The 22,130-nt window shown below is 32.2% G+C and overlaps 1 protein-coding gene across 1 annotated transcript in view; it reads left to right on the top strand.

The window, feature by feature from the left end:
- The window catches only part of Tnni3k (TNNI3 interacting kinase), a 284,120-nt gene that overhangs the window by 16,619 nt on the left and 245,371 nt on the right, over positions 1–22,130 (top strand). Inside the window, exon 5 of the mRNA XM_076862293.2 lies at positions 12,754–12,864. Within this exon, the coding sequence (XP_076718408.1) occupies positions 12,754–12,864 (111 nt within the window). The remainder of the gene's footprint in view (positions 1–12,753; positions 12,865–22,130) is intronic.

The following is a 22,130-nucleotide window of genomic DNA, read 5'->3' as shown; positions in this document are numbered from 1 at the left end:
CATAAAATTTGCAATTTCAAGTATATAATTGATAATTTTTTAAAATGTACCTAATCATACAATCATTATCACAAATATGATATAGAATATTTCTATCATGCCCCAAACTTTCCACTTGACCTTTTATAGCCAATTCTCTCCACTGTCCTTCCATATTTTCTCTTTAAATTTTTTTATTTAAACAATACTCTAAATGACTAATCTAAATGCCTATATATTTTTTTTCACACATGGACTAGTTTAGGGTTTGTTTCTGTTGAATGCTTTTAAAATTGACTAATTATCACATTGTTCTGCTTCATTTATTAATTTTATTGTACACTAGACTAATGTACACTGTTACAGATAATATTCATCATGTCATCTTCCTTTAAAGGATGTTGAGTTATTTATTTATTTACTATTTTGTTTTTGGTATGTGGTTGTACATTTGCAGAATACATTTGATCTACTCACCCTAGTTTGACTTTTTTATTAGAATGAGTCTATTTCAGTTTTTAACTTAGCCCCTTGGCATTCTTTTTCTGGGATATGATTTTTACTTTTGGACGTGGTCCTTATTCTTACCTAATACATGGCTTCTTTTTATCTCACCTGAATGCCCAAATTACTTGGTGCAATCTCCCCAAATCTCAATCCTGCCTGAACTCCAGTATCATTACCATTCACCTTTGAGCCATGAGTTTTCATGATCTCTTCTAGATCATAGCCTTTCTCTATGCCTGAGAAGCTCAAGTCGAAGACCCATGGTAAATCTCCCTGAAGACTTCTGCAATCCTTTCTCTTTGGAGTTTTATTTTCTTCTTATCAGTTATCCAGTACTGCAAATCACAGTCATTTCATAATATCAAAACTATAATCTCCACTATTAAGTGTGAGTTCTTATGTTTTATGCCCTTCCATCTTAGACTCTTTGTCAGAGAAATATATCAGGTGGAAAGCCAAGACAGTCATGGTATACTTTAGGATGCACACTGTATCTTACTCTTGTCTCACAGATTATGGTTCTTTGTTTATGTTGTTCAGTGCCTGAGAATTGCTGTATCATACACTTTGTTTTGTAGATTTTACTTGTCAGTAGGAAAAGTTTATAGGAGATGTTCTGTTTTGCTGCCATCTACTTTTACATTTCTTACAGATCAATCTGTGTAAGACATAAATTTATGATGTCAGTGTTCTGTTTAAAACTTGGTATTGTCACCAATTGCCTATAAAATAAAATTTAAACTCCCAAATAATGGATTCAAGATCTTTTAATTTATCATTCTGGTGGAATAACTCTCTAGACATTTCCTGCAGTCTCTGAACTCCCAACCCTAATGATTTTCAATTTAATATGCATGAGAACCATATGGTAATTATGTGGTGAACATGGATATTTTCCTCTTATCAATCTAATTTGATACACCAATGATGTTCTGGAAATCTAAAATTTCAAGAATGCAGGCAATTTTTATGGAAACAGTCTCAGTGTACATTTTGAAGTTCACTCTTCAAAACTCAAAACTCAAAATGGGGTCAGAGAATCAGTGGAATACACCTCAACAGATGGATTGTAGAAATGTAGACTCTCCCCAAATTGTTCAACACATGTGATAGTCAGTCTTTTCTAAAGAAGCTTAACCAGTAGAATAATCTACTTAAGCTAGTAATCTACTTATCTCTCCATTCATCCATCCATCTATCCATCCATCTATCCATATATACATACATCTATCAAGAGACAGATTTATTATAAGATATGGCTCACATGATGATTTCATGATTAAGGACAAAGAAATTCTATGACTTCCTTGTATAAACTGGAGAAACAGGAACTCTGGTGGTATGATTCAGACTAGGTCTGAAGACTTGAGAACAAGGGAAGCTGAAGGTGTAATTCTTAATCTGAGTCCAAAAGCCTGAGAACCTAGAGTATCATCCTTTCTCCTCCTTTTTGTTTTGTTCCATACCTCAATAGGTTTGATAAGGCCTACTCATGTTGGCCTTATCTTTACTCAGTCTACCAATGCAAATGTAAACTCTTCCAGAAACATCCTCAAAGACACAGTCAGAATTGTATTACCAGTGATCTGAGCATTCCTTAGCTCAGTCAAGTTGGCACAAAATTAAACCTCCCAGCCAGAATGCATTTTAAAAAAAATACCAATTTATGTGTTTGCAGGCTAAAGTTTGAAGAGCACTATTTTAGATTATGCCATTCTTTAGGCCAAGCACGTTTACACTTCTGTTTTTGTTCAGGTAATTTGTTCTGCTAAAGAATTTTTTATTTTTTTTCTCAGCATAAAATTATTACTTATTTGAAACCAAGATAAATTGAGCCTTCTTAAACCTTCTTGAACTCCCAAACAGATTTTATTGCACTTAATTTTGGATTCCAATTATAAGTTTACATTATCTTTTATTACCGCACTTATGAGGAGTTGTTTGCATTACTTCAAAAGGTGGTCTGAACTTTGAGCATTGGGACTAAGTATGTTTCTTTGCTTATTTGTTAGGACTTATAAAAGATCTTTGATGAATACTTTTTGGAAATTAGCAAATATCCAAAAAAAGTACAAACAATACTTTATGGATACTATGTAACTTAAGAAAACTGTCAACACAGAAGCTAAACTACATGTGTTCATATCTCAGTTCTGAGACTTGTGCGTCTTTATTCAAATTGATCTTCCTCTCTACACCTCTTTGTCATCTTTGAAATGGAGCAAATAAAACTATCTATTTTGTTGGGTGAGTTTAGAAGTTTTGTTTTATGTGTGGAAGTGCCAGGAAATGAACCAGTGACTTTATACATTGTTTATTTTAAAAAGAACAAAACATGTACTACTTAGCAAAATATCTAGCAAGCAGTAAGTACCAAATTAAATATTAATTCTTATGTTGAGCATTAATTTTCACCAACATTTACTGGAGACTAATATGTCAGTTGTTTTACAAAGAAAAACAAAAAGAAATGGGCGATGACTTCTGGATTATTACATTCTAAAGAGATGAGAACAAGTAACCTTAGTAACATCAAAAAAGTGAAATCTGTTCTAGGATCAATTGGTTCCAAAGATGTTTGATCATGTTGCTATAACATTAGCATCCCAAATGCATATAGTTTTTCATCAATTATATATTTGAACAAAAATTTTCAATTAATAAATTTCTCAAGGCAAAATATGGTTTTTGAAAATTAATTCATATTTCAAACATCCTTTTGATAAGGTTATTTAGGATATGATCCAATTGTAAATTTGACTTATAAAAGCTCAGAATAGGAAAAAATATAGGAAATAGGGAAAAATACCAACTATGGTTTGTTTTTTGTTTTTTGTTTTTTTGCTTCTTTTATAGTTATTAGTAATCTATGTAATGTATTTTCTTCACAGGAATCCTTTAAATATTCTGCCAGTTTTGTCATACTTGGTTCAGTGAAAATCAGATATTTAAATATATAAATTCACTAAATTTGACCCATCTAAGATACAACAGATTTCCATATACTAAAATCTGATGAAGAAGAGTGAGAGGTTATTCTCAGCTCTTCTCCACAAGAATTCTAGGTATTTATTTTTATATTTTGGATAATGTATACTCCTAAAAAGAAACTCAAGATTTTAAGGGAAAAAAGTGAGACTTAATATAGTTTGGAAGATCTTTAATATGACTGTTAATGAAACAAAGAAGACTATTAGATTATCTAATTTAACCTCACACATTCCTCTTACTCAATACACACCTAAACCATTTAATGAAATTTCCTTAGTGAATGAAAAGTATCACTTTGATACATCAGCTTTTTCTTTAGTATTTTATGTGATAAACACAGATACTGAGTGATGATGGTCATTTATTCTCTTACTCATTCCAATCATTCAGAAGAAGTTATTTTTATGTTCTTATTACAAGGGGAAGGTAAAGGAAGGGGAAAAAAATCTAATTCAAATCTCTGTCTACCTGGTTCACTAGACCCGGATTTTTTTTCTACATAATCACGCCTATCACAAAACTCTGTTTTCCATGAGTTTCAATTTGTATCCGTATTCATATTCTTTATCCCAATTCAATTTTGCCTCCTTGACACAGGTATCAGATTACAAAGTTGATGTTTTTTTCAGCTTTTCTAAAATACAGGATGAAGAGCTAATCTTTCATAGCTTCTCAATGTTCTATTTGAACCAAAGTCCTTCAGATGTGGAACGATGGACATTTTGAATTGGATAATTATTTGTTGTGGGAAGTTGTTCTGTGCATTACAAAATGTTGTAGCAGCATCTCTAGTCTCTTTCCTGTAGATGACATTAGTCACTATTCTCATTCCCAGTTGTGACAACCAAAATATCTATCTACAGACATTGTTTCTGGAAGGCAAAATCACCCCAGTTGAGAACCACAGACATAGAGGACAGATTAAAAGATTCATTAACTTAAATTGATCTTTTAAATTTCAAATTGCCTTTTTATTTGTTTAAATAAAGTTTCTTGATTAAAGATTGCATTTTTCCTCAATGAAAATTTGACAAGAGAGTAATAAGAAATTTTTTGAATAGGAGGAACAAAACCCTGCAGCCAAAAAAAAGATTCTATTTTTTATATACCACCTAAAATTTTTAGTTAATGGTGATTTTTAAATACTATTTAATTTGAAGTTTTACTTTAAGAAACTAGAGAACATAAATTAGAGCAATCATTCAAAATTTTAATGTTCACATTTTTTCTTAGCAAGCAAATATTTCATAATTTCTTTCTAAATTAACATGTTCTCAAGAAAAAGTTAATAAGATATTGGGTTGTTAATGTACCTTTTAATTCATACATCAGACAGCACCATTTTTTTTGATGCCACCCAAGTCTGGGTCAGGTTTTGCTCTAATGTATTCTTTTAGCAGCCAGCACTTACCTTATTCATACTGTGTATGATGCTGTACTTTAATTCCTGGTTATGTCTTTGTAGCTTCCTCTAAAGAGTCATAATCTTAGGAGACTTCAGAAATGAAGCCAATTACATAAATAAATAAATGGAGATGTTAGATAATATGGATTTAACGATAGGGACAAACACTCAGGCTCAATGTTTCTGAGTTATAATATGTGGTGAACACACTGGCAAGTTAAAGAACTTATGTACTATGTAACTGGTTCAATCACTTTCGCTCCAGCTAATCATTTACATGTAGGAATGTAGACTTGCATTGTGTAAAATTTCAGAGAAATTTTGTAAATTTTCCTGATATTTAAATACAAATTATTAATTCAAATTTTTATTTATAAATACTGTATGGGCTAAACCATATACATATATTCCCCTTTTAGTTTGTTTGTAATTTTTGCTGGTAATTATGAGCACCACAGAATCAGGTACCAGATTTAAATTTCTAATCTTTTAATTGTGAGCACTTTGAACCATCTATATATTAAGTATATTAAATATGTTTCATAAAAGAATAAATGAAGTTAAAATTCTATGATAACTTAAAAGAAAAAAAGTATTTCAAGATAGGTAAAATCAAGTTGACATTGGACAAAATAATGTCCCATTCTGGCCATTAGGATGGAAATTAGAAAATTAGACTCTTTATGAGATATTATAGAGATTGTAGGGGTAGAAGGTATAATAGTGGGTAGAAAATAAATAGGTTTAGGAAAATGGAGGCGATGAACATTGGTTGTTTTTCCAAAAAGCAAAAACAGCAATGTCTTGAGGAGGTGAAGGATCACAGAAAAGTTGATACAACAGCTTTGTTCAATCTTGTTAAATTCTTACCCATTTGAATAAACATAAAAATTCACATTCCGTTTATTTTTTCATTTCAAAATAAATATGTTATAAGTATAAACAAATGAAAGGATTCATAATATTCAATATGCTTTTTCAAACAGCATATATTTGAATTCCCTCTATGCCCCAGAAACCCCAATTAGCTTTTCTTGGTTAAGTCATCATTATATTATAGAATGAAAACAGCTCACTATATCCCTAGACCAATTTGAATAACTCACAGGAAACAAGAAATTATAGAATACTAGAAAAATTGAAGAAGGGTCTGTCGGAAATAAGGAGAAAAAATTAAATCAAAAGCAAATTTGGAGTCGTTACCCTGGAAAGAGTATAGGCACTCAATCTAAGATATGTTCCCTTTATTTTTTCCTGTTGTTTCAAAAATTTCAAGCAAAGCCAAGTTGTATTTATCACGTTAAAACTTAAAAATTGACATTTTTTTGTGAAAATAGATTCAAAAAATTTTAAATAAGAGATGTATAGTTGTGAACTTTTATGAGCAGCGTTTACTATATTGATTAATAAATCCTTTCACAGAGGATATCTATGATGTACTAGGCAGCTTGAATCCATTAAATTTTAATATCTGTAAATGCATTTCATACTGAAGTTGTGCCTTGTCCCTTATTCTAAAGGAAACCTAGATACTCTTTTTTTTTTTAAATTTTTATAGTTGGTTGTTCAAAACATTACATAGTTCTTGACATTTCATATTTCACACTTTGATTCAAGTGGGTTATGAACTCCCATTTTTAACCCGTATACAGATTGCAGAATCACATCAGTTACACATCCACTGATTTACATATAAAGTCTATAAAACTACACTTTGTTTTTTGCAGGTTTTTTTGTTTGCTTGTTAATCATTACCTTTCCCTTACAAAAACAAACTGATTTTAACAATTGCTGTGTTGGATACATTGCATTGAAAAAGAAAAAAAATACTTGGAATAATATAGTATTAGAATATTTATTTATATACCTCTAGTTTCACATCCAGAAGCTCATTCTTCTGTCCAACAACTGAAGCTCTGCCTTGGATATGATGCTTCAGAGAATATTGGATGTGGATAGGATATTTCAGTAAACAATTTAGCCCAATTTTGAAAACTTAAAGATGAAAAATTTGAGGTATTTCATGATTAAATATCTCTTGGACAAAGTGAACTGAGACATAATGAATATTCTTATACAGTTGGGTCATTCTTGGTGAGGGTAATACATTAAATAAGAATATTTCTGTAAGGATCCTTTGAGATGCTTGAGTTTAGAAACGTTTGTGCATATTATTGTATCCCCATTACTATCCTATAAGATAGGTATGGCAGATAGATTACTTGGGGGTCTCTCTCTCTCTCTCTCTAATTCTGAAGAGGGGTACATGATCAGGGGTTGAAAATTAAACATTTTATGATGTATGTGATATATTAAGAAAAACAGAGTAATCAAGGTCAGTAGACCTAATTTCAAATTCTAGTTCTAGCTAAATTCAAACGTATATTACAGAAGCTCATTTTATTATATTTAATGTTAATTGGATTCACTGAAAAGCTAGCTGCCTCTGAGAATGATTTAAAAGTACAGGAGAATTATTTGGAAGTGACACTGAAAGGAGAAGGAAGAATGTAAAATCAGTCAGAAGGAGCTGTCAGACCACAATGCAGACCTTATGAAATCTCTGTCTGCCCAATGGAGAGCTACAGAGCGAAAAATTTTCTACTAGAAGAATGCTACACTGGGTGAAAATAGGTAAGCCCTTTTTGCCTTGCTTATTCATCATCTGGGAGCTTGTCTAGGAGAGTGACCATAGCTCCAATGCTTCAGTGACTCTTGAAAAGAGCTAGCTGAGAAGGCTATCAGCTAACTGCCCTCCTACCACACTTTTTTTTGAAAGGCGATCTGAGTAGCCTATCTCTACATCAGTCACACATGGGGACATGCTGATTATTTTGTACCAAATGAAAAAGGGGGTAGCTTAACTCTATATGTAGTATGATATTCATAATGTACATAATAATTAATAAAAATTATGTGTCAAACACTGCTAAATAAATTTCAGCATTGCTAGATTAATCTTGACAATGACTCTATGAGATTGATGTTATTATCTTCATATTATAGACAGAAACTCCACAGATTCAATAGACCAAGAAACTTGTCCCAATTGTAGGATGTGGTCATCAATATGGAAACACAGATTTTCCTTGCTATTAGTCTGTGCTCTATCTACTAACATGAACATACATACATAGGAACAAGAATGAAGGAATAAAACACACTTATGTGGTAAAAGTGATTATATCGTAGTATTAGTCCATAATTATATGGATTATTATGGTATATATATAGTATATATATATATATACTATATATATATATATATATATATATATGATAGTATTATATGATAGTTATTACACTGTTACTTATTCCTTTTCTTTATTTTCACAGTTTCTATGATGACATATCTGTTTTAGACTACAAACAACCCCAAACACAGTAGTACAACAACCATTTTATTATTTTCATAGTGTCTCAGTTCAAAAATTCACACAGGATGCAGAGGTATGGCTTGATTCTCCTCTATAATGTTTAGAACCTCAGTTGAGAAGATGTGAATAACTGAGTATTATTCCATTGGTGAGGGGATTAGAATCCTCTGGAGGTTTCACATGCAGTTGCCTAGGCTGGAGTGATTTTAAGGCTGGACTTAGCGAGGTTAGCTGATTGGAAAGTCCTTGTATAAAAGGAACTGTCTCCATGGAGCCTGGGCTTCCTTACATCAGAACTTTCTCAGATCAGTCAGACTTCTTTTTTTTTATCATCTATTGATTTTATTATTTTTTAAATACATGGCAGCAGTGGAATGCATTACAATTCTTATATACATATAGAGCACAATTTTTCGTATCTCTGTATATAAAGTATGTTCACGTCAATTTATGCCTTTATACATGTACTTCGTTTTTTGTGCATTACAATTCTTAACACACATATATACCACAATTTTTCATATCTCTGTTTATATAAAGTATGTTGATACCCAATTCAAGTCTTCATACATGTACTTTGTATAATGATGTCCATCACATTCCACCATCCTTGAATGTGGTGACTCAGGACTCCAAGAGCACAATGCTCAGCAAATGAAAAGGAAACCATGTGGCCTTCTGTAACCTAACCTTGGAAAAAACAACTTACTCTGCTGTACTGTATTGGTGTCAACCCAGCCTTATTCAATGTGAAGGGACATAAAACTCACATTTTAATGGGAAGAGTATAAATGGCATTTGCCATATTTTGAAACTAACAGAAAATATATTGCATCCACATCAGAAGAAAACAAATATTTAGGCATAAGTAAATCTATTGAATTTTTTTTTCTGAAAAATAATTTATAAAATTCTTGGTTTTTTAACTTTGTTTTTTACTTATACAATATGGATGTAGAGGATCTGAGCTCTCTGATAACAGTGTCTACTTACTATGGCTTTATTCACAGTAACAATCACAGAGCCAACAACAGGCAGGATATTAGTCATTCATTTAGAGTGCAAAGTGGTAGTTGCCACCACTACAAAACATTACATAAATCTGGGGGTCTATTCTATCCCAAATCCTATTTCTTCAAGGGTATGGTGAGACTACTTTTTCATATACTCCTTACTCTTCCATAAATGAATTTTCTTTTTTTTCAAAATAATAACTATTGTATACATAAATATGTTAGAGAAGGTTAATATATTCCACACTTTAAAATGCTTTCATGTGTCTTATTGAAGAAAATAAGTTTAGCTAGAGCGTGCATAAAGGAAAACCTGCCGGTTCCCCAGCAAACTATTGCCGGTTCAAGTTTTAAGAGCCTATCCTTTTACAAAAACTGACATTAGACTCTTGTTGTATATCATAACATGCAGGAACTAAATGAGATCAGCCTCCTAATATTAGAAACTTGCCTAATATTTTTATTTTATATGAAAGCTTTTCCTAGTAGATATGTAGTATATTGTTGACTTTAAATTTTTCCATTAGGTCAAGGTATACCTATAGAGTAGAAGAGAAATGTTTCAGGGCTTGTCCTTTATCTGTAGTAAAGTACCTCATCTCAAGTTTTTCCTTGAGACTAGAATCAAGATCTGCTGAAATACTGTGGAAAGTCAGAAGTGAAGCATGGACTTTAGAGTTCAGAAGTTTTAAGTTTGTATCTATCTCCAACACTTACAAACTATTTAAGGTTCAACAGTACTTTAAATTTTTTGAGCCTGAATGTCATCAGCTATAGAATAGGGATAATAATAATATTTCTTTTGTATAGGCAAGATATGAAGCTTATATAAGAGGAGGTAGATTAACCATATTACTTGATATTTGGCCCATGTACATAATTTATAAGTAGTAATGATTATTTTGTTACTATTCTCTTTAATATGATGTGGTAAGATAAAAATTCTTTATCAATAGTGTTCAGTGATATAGAACCTTATATCAGACAGAAGTTGAGTTTGAGAAATCCAACCAAAGTATGAAAGGATGATTATTACTTTTAATTAAAACCATTTACCTATTCTGAAAAAATTATACTTTTTCTTGAATTCCACAAATGTTGACTAAGTAAGAAGAAAACAAAGGCACTTGAGAAAAGGATGAATTTGCATTTACTAGAATCTGTCTGATAGATAAATATTTCATATGTTGCATGATTTACATATAACTTATTTTAATTTAGCCTATACAGTCCTTGTCATAAATAAGTACTCATTAATAAATATATTAAATAAAAGAATATTCATCTTTTTACTGATTTTTGCATTCTTTATGTATTAAATATATAAACATTTTTTTTTAATTTTTGGGAAAAGGTCTCACTGTGTTGCATAGGCACTGAAATTCATGATCCTTCTGCCTCAGCCTCCCAAGAAGCTGAAATAAAGGCACATTCCAATGTTCCCAGATCACTTGTCACTTTTATGTGTTATCACTATTTCTACAGTCTGTCACTGTTTCTACATTCTGTCACTTAATGTTTCTCAAAAATATTATATATTCCCTGTATTTTTTAAAATGACTTTATACTTAAAAAAACTTTTCTACCTTAAATTCCTGCCATATACATGAAAAAAATGTTTAAAGGCTACATCTTTCCCATTTATCTTGGTGATCGTGTCTTTAGCCACCACCATTCAAAATTAAAAGTTATTAGTGAAGTTGAAGTTGACTCCTGTGGATTTTTTTTCTCAAGAGTAGAAATTTTCCATCTCTATTCACCATTAAACTAGTAGACATTACTTTATTGCAGTACTGATACAGAGCTTTTCTTGGTTTAGTCCTTCAAATGCTTCAATGGTTAATTAATGAAGTAGAGGGAATACAGTTATGGAAAGGAGGTAAAGGAAAACAGAATCCGAAGCTAGGTGATGAACTAAAATCATCACCTCAATTGCAAATTTGAGGGTTATGATAAGCCCCAGACTTCTATGTCCAATAGTAATGAGTTCTGTTGAGTATTGTGCCAGGTACCTTTTAAGTGCTTTATATGTATTATTAAAACAGTTGTATACAGTTATCTTGCCAAGGAAATTAGTGAAGAAGTGCTGTAGAATTTGCCCCAGTTCACACAGTCATTAGCAGAGCTGGGAGTCTAACCAGGCAGGCTAAATCTATGATCAATAAGCATATCCTACACTATATGAATCTCAGATTTAACATGTGAAAACATTTTAGTTCTTCCTGATTCTTCATCTCTATATCATTTCATTAACCTGCTACTTATTGTACTTGGAGAAAATCCAACCCCAACCTCCATCATGGCTTTATAAGGCCTTACAAACTCAGACATCTTTGAATTTATATTCAATATTACTTTTCTCTTGTTGTTTTTAACCATCTACTAAACACTTGTCTTGTTTCTAGTCCTCAATCACACCAAATCTATTTCCATCATAGGACTTTTGCACTAACTATTAATGCTTACCTTAGTGATACAGTGCATATGTGGGGTTTTGGGTTCCATCCATAGAAAATTATTATAGGCTACTTTTAGACTGAGCAACAGTAGGTTGAAGATGAAATATTTATTTAACTTTTTGGTAGAGAAGATAGGTTGAGGAAAAGAGTTGGAAAAATATTAAATTATTTTTTCTATTTGAAGCTCTTTACTGGAGTATTTAAAATATTGGGTTTTTTAATTAGAGAATTTTCAAGTTACAGTGTGAAATAATATGTGTGCAATTTACAAATGCAATGGCATATTTCATGAAGATTTTATTTTATTGCCACTTGGTGTGTTGATGAACCAAGTATTGCAGAAGTTGTGACTTGAATTCTTACTTTGATGGAGAGGGTTAAACATGGATATCTTTGCATTCCCTTCCAATTCTGAACTTTTGTGAATACATGACCTATCACATCATCCTTTTGAGTGTTCTGACTTGTTAAAAAGAGTCAAGGAAAGAAAGACACTACTGATTAATTATGTATAGGTCCCATGATACTATGTATCACAGAAGAAGCAATTACTGAACTACTTTGAAACAGTCCAGTGAGCTGCAGTTTGTTCTTCTTAGAAGGAATATTTCATCTTCATCTCTAAAAGAAAAACAAAAATAAACCTTCACACAATTCCTATAAATTCTTAATATCTTTTGTAATTAATTTTAGTTGCTGGAGAAAGCATATGTATTAGAGTGATCTACATGTAAGATTGAGTTCAGTTGCAAGAACCTTACCATAGATAAGTGTCCATTTGTCTTTCATGGCCAAGTGGTAGAGAATTGATTGGACCTAAACAGCTCTGAAATTTGCTCCTACATTTCAACCATGTGAGAACCACTTTCTGCTATCTAATATACTCTTATGCCAGAAATCACACTTAGGTTTTCTCTGAGCACCTAAACTGGCTGACAGTCAGGAAATCAATACATCCTGTTGCACAGATTTCGTGTCTGCTATTAGTAGAAAAGTAACACTAAAGATGTGTTTTCTTGCAGGACAGTGCAGAATTGATCACATCCCTGATTCACAGTGGAGCTGATATACAGCAAGCTGGATACGGTGGCCTTACTGCTCTCCACATTGCTGTTATAGCTGGTCACCTAGAGGTAAGTCATGCCTTTGTTACCTGTGAAAACAAAGATTGGCTACCTCTTCAAATTATTCTCAGTTTTCAACACTGGATTTTGAGATGATAGAAGTTGGTTTGTTTTTTAGCTACTGAGCATATTAATTTCTTTTGACAGTAAAATTTAGCCATTCGAATGTACTTTTTATAGTTCAGTACATTTTGTAATGATGTGATCAAATATCTACTAACATAAAAATGGCTGTGTATGAGAGACTTTCGAGCAGGGATTAAGATCATAAGTTTTGAAATCAAGTAGCTCAGCTTCCAAAAGTCATTATATTAACTTTGGAGGAATTATTGAATCTCAAAACACATGTATGTTAGAATAAAGTTGTGTTTTAGAAAAAAGCAATAGTGGATGGGTGATGTAGCTCAGGGGTAGAGCACTTGCCTAACAGGTGTGAGACCTTGGGTTCATTCCTCAAAATAGTAATAGGCCTATTGTAATTATTAAATAGGCCATATAGAGCACTCTGCAAATTATTTTGTACAGAGTAAGGACTGAATGAAAGATCATTTAATCTTTCATCCTCTTATGCACTACTTGAATAAATGTTTAGTAAACATGAGTTATGTACCAGATACTGTTCTAGGCGCTATAGTAGTGAGATAGATAGTCAAAAATCTCCATTTTTGTGAACTTTAATTATAAACAAGACAGACAAAAAGAAAATATTGTATATTGTCAATTAATAAGTACTGCTAAATAATAAAATGAAAACACCATGCGGGAGAAATAGACACCATTTTAAGTAAGCTATATAATGAAGGCCTCTGAAAGAAGGTGATACTGGAGCAGAGATTTGAGTGAAACGAGAGCAGCAGCCACATAAAAGAAGAAAAGCATATTTTGGGCTTAAGTAATAGCACATGCAGAGCCTGGAGGCATAAAAAACCTGGATGTGTAGAGGGACGTGAGGTAGAATGATGGAGATAAAGTCAGGTAGATGGTTGCAAGTCAGACCACGAAATGTTTTAAAGGCCATGGGAAGCTTTGGATTTTGTCTTAAATTTAATTTTCAAAGTATTAACTTTATATATGCTACTATGCAATTATTTAATTAACTTTACAAATCCTTATGAAATAGTTTTTTATTGTCATTGTTATGATAGATACAAAATCAAGGCTTTTGTATAATAATCATCACTACAAATTGAAAAAAAAAAAAGAGCCACGTCAAAAATCCTAGTCATTTATCTCAAAATCCCATCATAGTCACACTCTATCATTTGTGACAACAATGTGAAACTCAACAATGTAATAAATGAACAGTCTAACATCCTCATTATTAAATAGTTATCTTTGCAAATTGTCATATGGCAAATTAAATCATGCCTTTTTCACTAAGACACAAAACACATATCAACTATGAACAAAAAGAACTGCATATAAAATCATAAATAAAACCTATAAAATATGTGTGATCCATTTTTCTTGACAGTGTCACTTTAAAGGGCTCTTACATCCAATAAATATTAAAATATCTCATTGAGAACAATACAGTTTCCTTCATGTTTATATTTCTGCTCCTTACCAGATCACTTTATTTCCCAGAAAATAAGTCTTTATGGTGAGATTCATAGTAACATTGACAATATAATTAAGTTTGTATTACTTATGACGAAAGGGAAATATCCTGTCAGAATTACTTAAACACAACAGTTTTCCCACAAAACGAGAAATTATCTGAGGGCAATGATAAGTAGATAGAGTGATAAACTTTAAGAAAGCTTGATGGAAAAACTGATGAAGTAAACATTAGGCACTAGTAAAACATGGTCAACATTTCAATGCTAGGAAAATAACAGAATATACTGTTGAAAACAAAATCCTTTTTTTTTTTTGTCTAATATTGAGCAGATTACTTTGTGAGCCCTAGAATTATAATGGGGTTAAAAGCAGGGTGTTGTTCTCCTCATCTTCTATTCAAATAGCTCTGTATTCTTGTTTTGTAAATCATAGTATAAATAGCAGTATTTTATCTATTCTACCAGCCTTTGGGCAAACTTGACCAAAATAGTTTCCAACACATCTCTACTCTTATATTTCTTTTAGATATCCAACATCCCTTATCAGCTGATGTACAACATTTAATGACTTTTATAGTCAACCACTTGACACTACATAAAACAGGCTTAGACACATTAACCTTTATTTGCTTTTTACATAATGGATTAATTAAGTTACTGGTCAGATAATGAAGGGAAATGGTATCCCAAAAAGCAATCTAAAGCAATTATATTCTAAATGCGAATTTTTTTGAATTATTTCTTTCAAAACTATTAGCTGTGATAAATACTTTTGATGTGTTAATTTTTCTAGTCCATACTGAGGAAAAATCATTTGGCTCCAAATAGACTGATTTTCTAGAAGATGACATTCAAGTAGAAACATTGATATATTGTATAGTGTTCCCCCTTTCCCTGCAGTTTCAGTTAACCTTGGTCAACCATGATCTGAAAATATTAAATGGATATTCCAGAAATAAACAATTCATAAGTTTTAAATAACTTTTATCACATTACATTGTTATATTTGTTCTATTTTATTATTGTTGCTGTTAATCTCTAACAGTGCCTCATTTGTAAATTAAACTTTATTATAGGTATGTATGTATAGGGAAAACATAATATATACAGATTTAATTACTACCTGTGGCTTCAAGCATCCCCTGTGGGTTTTGGAACTTATTCTCTTTGGATCAGGGGTACTACTGTACACAGTTGGCAATTCATGGAGAATTCTGAGCTTAAAATAAGTTTTTGTGTATATAGATGAAATTTGAAACCATAACAATAATGGAAAATTATGTATCAGGCACAATAGATGGCCCATAGACTGACCCTAAGAATCCACAGAGATCTGAGAAAGAACTAAATATCTATTAAATGAGACAAAGAAGGTTGGTCAGAGAAGTAATAGGAAAACTAGGTCCTTGTAGTATCATGACAATTAGAATTTCAGAAGTTTGAGGATTCTGGGAATCAAATGGTGCAGAATAGCCAAGTACTATGGGATAAAGTATACATACAGCATCTCTTTACTAATCCAAAATTTACATGACTATTCCACTGCTGTTTTTACTACTTTGGTTAGGAGGGATAGTAGCAATGTATCAATGGGGTGGGTGTTTCCTTTCATTAGTAGTCCCTGTCTTTTATGGTCCACATTTCTGTGTGAAACAATAGATGATGCTGAGTCTGACAGGCCTCTTTGTCTCCACATATCAAATTCAGATCTTCCATTAGTGTCTCAAGTGTATTTGTCCTCCCATAATTGTGAATTCTATTAAACAATTTTACAATAAAATTTACATCGACTAGGCAGCTGTCTGTTTCAATAATTGAAGAGAACGTGTGTTGTAGATTTCTAGCATGCTGACTACAATTTGAGAACTCAGAGTTAAATTTACTGTGACTAAAAAAAGAGAAAAATATTGGTTATCTCAGATCTTAATATTTTTCTTTGATTTATCCATCTATCAATATATACACATATACTGCTTCATATAAAGCCTAAGATTCATATAGTAATCTATGGATCCAAGGTTAGACATGAGTCAGATGCTGTATTGGACCTTGAAAATGTATGTATTATATATAAAATATATACTTTATATTTTTATATACTTATTATATATAAAATACATATTTTATTATATATATATATATATATATATATATATATATATATATATATATATATATACTTGTTGAAACTTGGTAGTACTTCATCGTTCACATACATTTGTCATTTGGTTCTCCTGTGAGATCAGTAGTATTAGACTAAAGAATTATAAAAGTTAAATGACTACTATAAGGTCATTCAGACAATAAATGAGCTGGATGAGACTCAAACTTGATCTTCTAAATTCAAGTCTACGGTTTTGTTAAAAAAAATAATAATAAGAAGAATTATTCCCTAGAGACTCTTGTGTGTTTATGGCTAAAATAAGGCTTATACTCATGAGAAAGACAGATAGACAGACACACACACACACACACACACACACACACACACACAGTGTTTCTATCCACAGGCCACACTAACACACACAAATACACAAACTATTCAGAAAAAAAGTATTAAGAAATCCAAAATACATGAGTATGTTACTACTAATGTTCAGGCATTACTACATAAATGTAATTGAAGCAACATTAATTTATTCAGGCATTAATACATATGTAATTAAAGCAACATTAATTTATTCAAAATGTCTTTATTTGGCATTTACTAATTGGGTGCCAAAACCCATGGAGATATGTATGCACACATTTCTTTCTTTCTCTTTCTCTGTCTCTCTGTCTCTGTCTCTCTCTCTCTCTCTCTCTCTCTCTCTCTCTCTCTCTCTCTCTCTTACAGATACACAGACACACACATACTTTATACTTAATATACATATACATATACAAATATTTATACTTAATCACATACTGTATAAAAAAAGTTGTCATGCTGGTGTTTAATGCAGTAGTTTCTGCAGTTATCAAGAGACAAATGAATTATCTGTAGCTGTAGACAATTTTTGTGCAGCAAACAGAAATGCATATAGCAACAAGATGACACAATGTATATTGTGTAGAAGTTGTGGAATGTTTTATTTTTCATGGAAAAGTATAGTTTCATATACACCCTGTACATGTGAGAGTAATATTTTCATAGTTAAATTTATTCCATCATACCTTATCCCATTTTTAGATTGTAAACATTTATCCAAGCACTGCTTCAGAAATGCTTCCCAGTTATTTTGGAATTTATTTCTGATTTCAAGGAAATGCAATTGATGTTGTTCTAGTTCATTCTTAACTAAATCATCTAAATGTTTCAGTTGAGAGTTTTGTTTACCAAGAAGCCTCAGACTCTCTACATTATTTCTTTTATAATGGCTTTAGTTTTCTCCCCACAGGCAAAAACAAGAGAATGCTTAGAATTATAAAATGTGGTTTCCTTCTCTCTTTCCTTTTTCATAGAGGTAAGATACTCACGAGTTTTATAACTGAGCAGTACCAGATTTGTCTCCAATCTCATTTAGAATCCAATTGAATAGTTATTAAAACATAGTTAACACTTTGAAGTGATTACTTTGTACAAAATCTAGTAATTATGAGACAGTTCTCATTCTTGAAAAAGATGAGAAGAACTGAAGCATTATTAGCTCTATCATCTTGTCCAAGATGATAGCGCTAATAATGGTACAGCCAATGTTCCCATGCTGCCCAGTGTTGGAGACAGCTCTCATTCATATTGCCCCTCTCCCAATCCAAACAATTCCCTCTCAGCACACCTGACTAGAGTTTAAACTTTGGTTACAGGATATAGAAACTTGTAATGTGATAGGAAAACATTCTGTATATTTATATCTGAATTGTTGAGACAATTTGAGAGGCTAAGGAGGACATTAAGATATTCTGGTTCCTCTTCCTATGGACCCCAACATTTTGGGCTCTGCTCCTTAGCTCTAATATTTTTTTCATTACATTTATAATAGCTTGACACATATTCATTCAGTTAAAATGTGGAACTCAGTGGTTTTTAGTATCCTCACAGAGTTGGGTAATCATCACCCCCATCTAATTTTAGAAACTTTTGTCACTCTGAAATTCCAGACCTTTTACCAGACAGTTGAACCCACCCCTCACTGTCCAGAACCAGACACTGGGCAAGGCCCCTGCTCAGGGTGACCAATCACTCTACTTATTATGCACTCACTTTTTGGATTTTAAGTAGTTATAAACTTTAAAATACCTCAATAAAAATGCAAAATTTGCCTGGGGTTAGTTCTTTGTATTTAAAATTTTAGCAATCAGTTCATAGCTTAAAGCATTTGCTAATTGAAGTATGATCTATTGGCCAGTAATGTAGGATTACCAATGAACTTTTTAAAACATAAAATCTCACATACTACTTCAGACCCACATAAAATCAACATTTTAACAAAATTCACAGGTAACTCATATGCATATTCAAATTTAAGAGGCAATGAGCTTAAAGAGTATAAGGAAAAAACAGATTTAAAAGAGATGTTTGAGAGAAGGATAGAGTAGAAGGAAGTAGTTCTCATTTGCTTTACAATTTTGCCTTTAACTGATACTGGTTCAAGTGTTTAAGTTGCTCTTATGGTAACATTCAGTGCTCATTCTAGGTACTCTGCATGTTACAGGTCATTTCCTTTCTGAGCTATAAACTTTTAGGGAGTAATATTTAAAATAAGAAGAAAGTTTAAAATGTAATGGAAGAGAATAAAGAGAATGTGGTACATATATATAATGAAGTTCTATTCAGTCATAAGAAAGATTGAAATTATGTCATTTGGTGGTAAATGGATAAAACTGGAAGATATCATACTGAGTGAAATAAGCCAGAATCAGAAAGTCAAGGGTGGAATGTTATCTCTCATGTGTGGAAGATAGAATAAAACAAGGAATAAGAGAAAGGGATCTCTTGAAAGTAGAAGGGAGATTAGTAGAATAGAGACAGTGAAGTAAGGAGTAGGGAGGAGAGGGGAAGGGAAAGAATTAGGAGTGAAGTTAACCAACTTATGCCATGTGCATATATGACAATATACCATAATGCATTCCACTTTTATATGTAACTGTGATTCACCAATTAAAAATAAATAAATAGATAGATAGATAGATGGAAAGAAGACCAATAGAGTAGAGGAAGGGGATTAGGAGAAGGGACAAGGGAAGGGGAAGGAGAAATACTAGGGATTGAAATAGAGCATACTATGTTATATGTATTTTTAAATATGACAATAAACTTCATTGCTCCATATAACTATAATGCACTAATGAAAGTATTAAAAGGTATCATGGAAGTCAACACAATAATTATAAGATTAATAACTCACTATAAAATGTGCTAGGTGGAACATGGGAGTTCGCTAAGACAGGAGGATATGAGACAAGCCATCAAGATTAGTGAGACCATATCTCACAATAAAAAATAAAATGGAGAGTAATACTCCATTGTGTATAAATGCTCTGCATTAAAAAATGACAAAATCATAGAATTTCCAGGGAAAAGGAGAGTAACTAAGAACAGAGTAGGGAGGAAGAGCATGAGAAGAAGATTAACATTAAACAGGGATGAGACGTGGGAGGGAAAGGGAGAGAGAAGGGAAATTGCATGGAAATGGAAGGAGACCCTCAGGGGTATACAAAATTACATACAAGAGGAAGTGAGGGGAAAGGGAAAAAATACAAGGGGGAGAAATGAATTACAGTAGAGGGGGTAGAGAGAGAAGAGGGGAGGGGAGGGGGGAGGGGGGACAGTAGAGGATAGGAAAGGCAGCAGAATACAACAGACACTAGTATGGCAATATGTAAATCAATGGATGTGTAACCGATGTGATTCTGCAATCTGTATATGGGGTAAAAATGGGAGTTCATAACCCACTTGAATCAAAGTGTGAAATATGATATATCAAGAACTATGTAATGTTTTGAACAACCAACAATAAAAATTAAAAAATAAATAAATAAAATAAAATAAAATGGGACTGGTAATGTAGCTCAGTGGTAGAGTTCATTATCTCCCCCAACACATACACAAACTAGGCTAAACATTCAAATTAATATTTCTCCAAAGAATGATGTATGTATATGTATATATACATACATGTATATATATATATCCAATAAACACATGGAAAAAATATACATCATTAGTCATTAGGGAAATTCATATCAAAACTGCAATGAGATGCCACTTCACATTCAATAGATAATTTAAACAAACAAGCAAACAGATAATAAGAATTGGTAAGAATTTAAATTTTCTTACTGATGTAAAAGGAGCTTTACATTTTGAGGAGTTTGCGTTGGCATACTTATTGCATTTTTTAAAAAATTAGTTTTCTTTCCTTTTTAAGGAAGTTTTTATAAATGTTTTCAATTTTATATAGTCAAATTTGTCAGTTGTTTGCTTTATGATGTATACTTATTGGGACCTGTTTTATTTCAAGATTTTATAAAAAGAAATTTCAAGTACATTTAATTTTTTTCTCTCTGTTTACAGATTATATTAGAAAATTCTTTAGGTATATTATAGTTGTGAGAATAAGTTTTAATTTTCCCCACAAGCTTATCCAGTTGTTTAAACATAATTTATTGAATAATTCATATTTTCCTCAATATATTCAATTTAAATCTGTCTATGTATTCCAATGCCAATACCAAACCCACCTCTTTTATTCCATGTAGATTTAGGTTATACTTTAGTATCTAAACTGCATGCGCTTAATCATAACTTTTTAAAAAAAAATTTTATTAGTTGCTCAAAACATTACAATGATCTTGACATATCATACATTTGATTCAAATGGGGTACATAATCTTAATCTTATTTTTCCACGTGTACAGATTGCAGGATCACATTGGTTATACAGCCACGTTTATACATAGGACCATACTAGTGTCTATTGTATTGTGCTGCCCTTCCTATCCCCTCTCCCCTCTCCTCCCCTCTTTCTACCCAATCTACTGTGACAAGTTTCTCTCTCTCTCTTTTTTCTTCCATTCACACTATCTTATATGTAATTTTGCATAACAATGAGGGTCTCCTACCATCTTCCATGCAATTCCCCTTCTCTCTCCCATTCCCACAACCCTATTTAATGGTAATCTTCTTTTCATGCTCTTCCTCCCTGCTCTGTTTTGAGTCGCCCCCCCTTATATCAAAGAAGACATTCTACATTTGTTTTTTAGGGATTGGCTAGCTTCACTTAGCATAATCTGCTCTAGTGCCATCCATTTCCCTGCAAATGCCATGATTTTGTTGTTTTTTATTGCTGAGTAATATTCCATTGTGTATAAATGCCACATTTTTTTTTTTTACCCATTCATCTATTGAAGGGCATCTGGGTTGGTTCCACAGTCTAGCTATTGTGAATTGTGCTGCTGTGAACATTGATGTAGCTGTGTCCCTGTTGTATGCTCTTTTTAGGTCTTTTGGGTATAGTCCGAGAAGGGGAATAGCTGGGTCAAATGGTGGTTCCATTCCCAGCTTTCCAAGGAATCTCCATACTGCTTTCCAAATTGGCTGAACCAATTTGCAGTCCCATCAGCAATTGTACAAGTGAACCCTTTTCCCCACATCCTCTCTAGCACTTGTTATTGTTTGACTTCATAATGGCTGCCATTCTTACTGGAGTGAGATGGTATCTTAGAGTGGGTTTAATTTGCATTTCTCTGATTGCTAGAGATGGTGAGCATTTTTTCATGTATTTGTTGATT

Source organism: Callospermophilus lateralis, chromosome 7 (assembly GCF_048772815.1).
Source record: "Callospermophilus lateralis isolate mCalLat2 chromosome 7, mCalLat2.hap1, whole genome shotgun sequence".
Lineage (NCBI taxonomy): Eukaryota > Metazoa > Chordata > Mammalia > Rodentia > Sciuridae > Callospermophilus > Callospermophilus lateralis.
The sequence above is the reverse complement of the archived record's forward strand: the minus strand, read 5'-3'. Positions and strand labels throughout refer to the sequence as shown.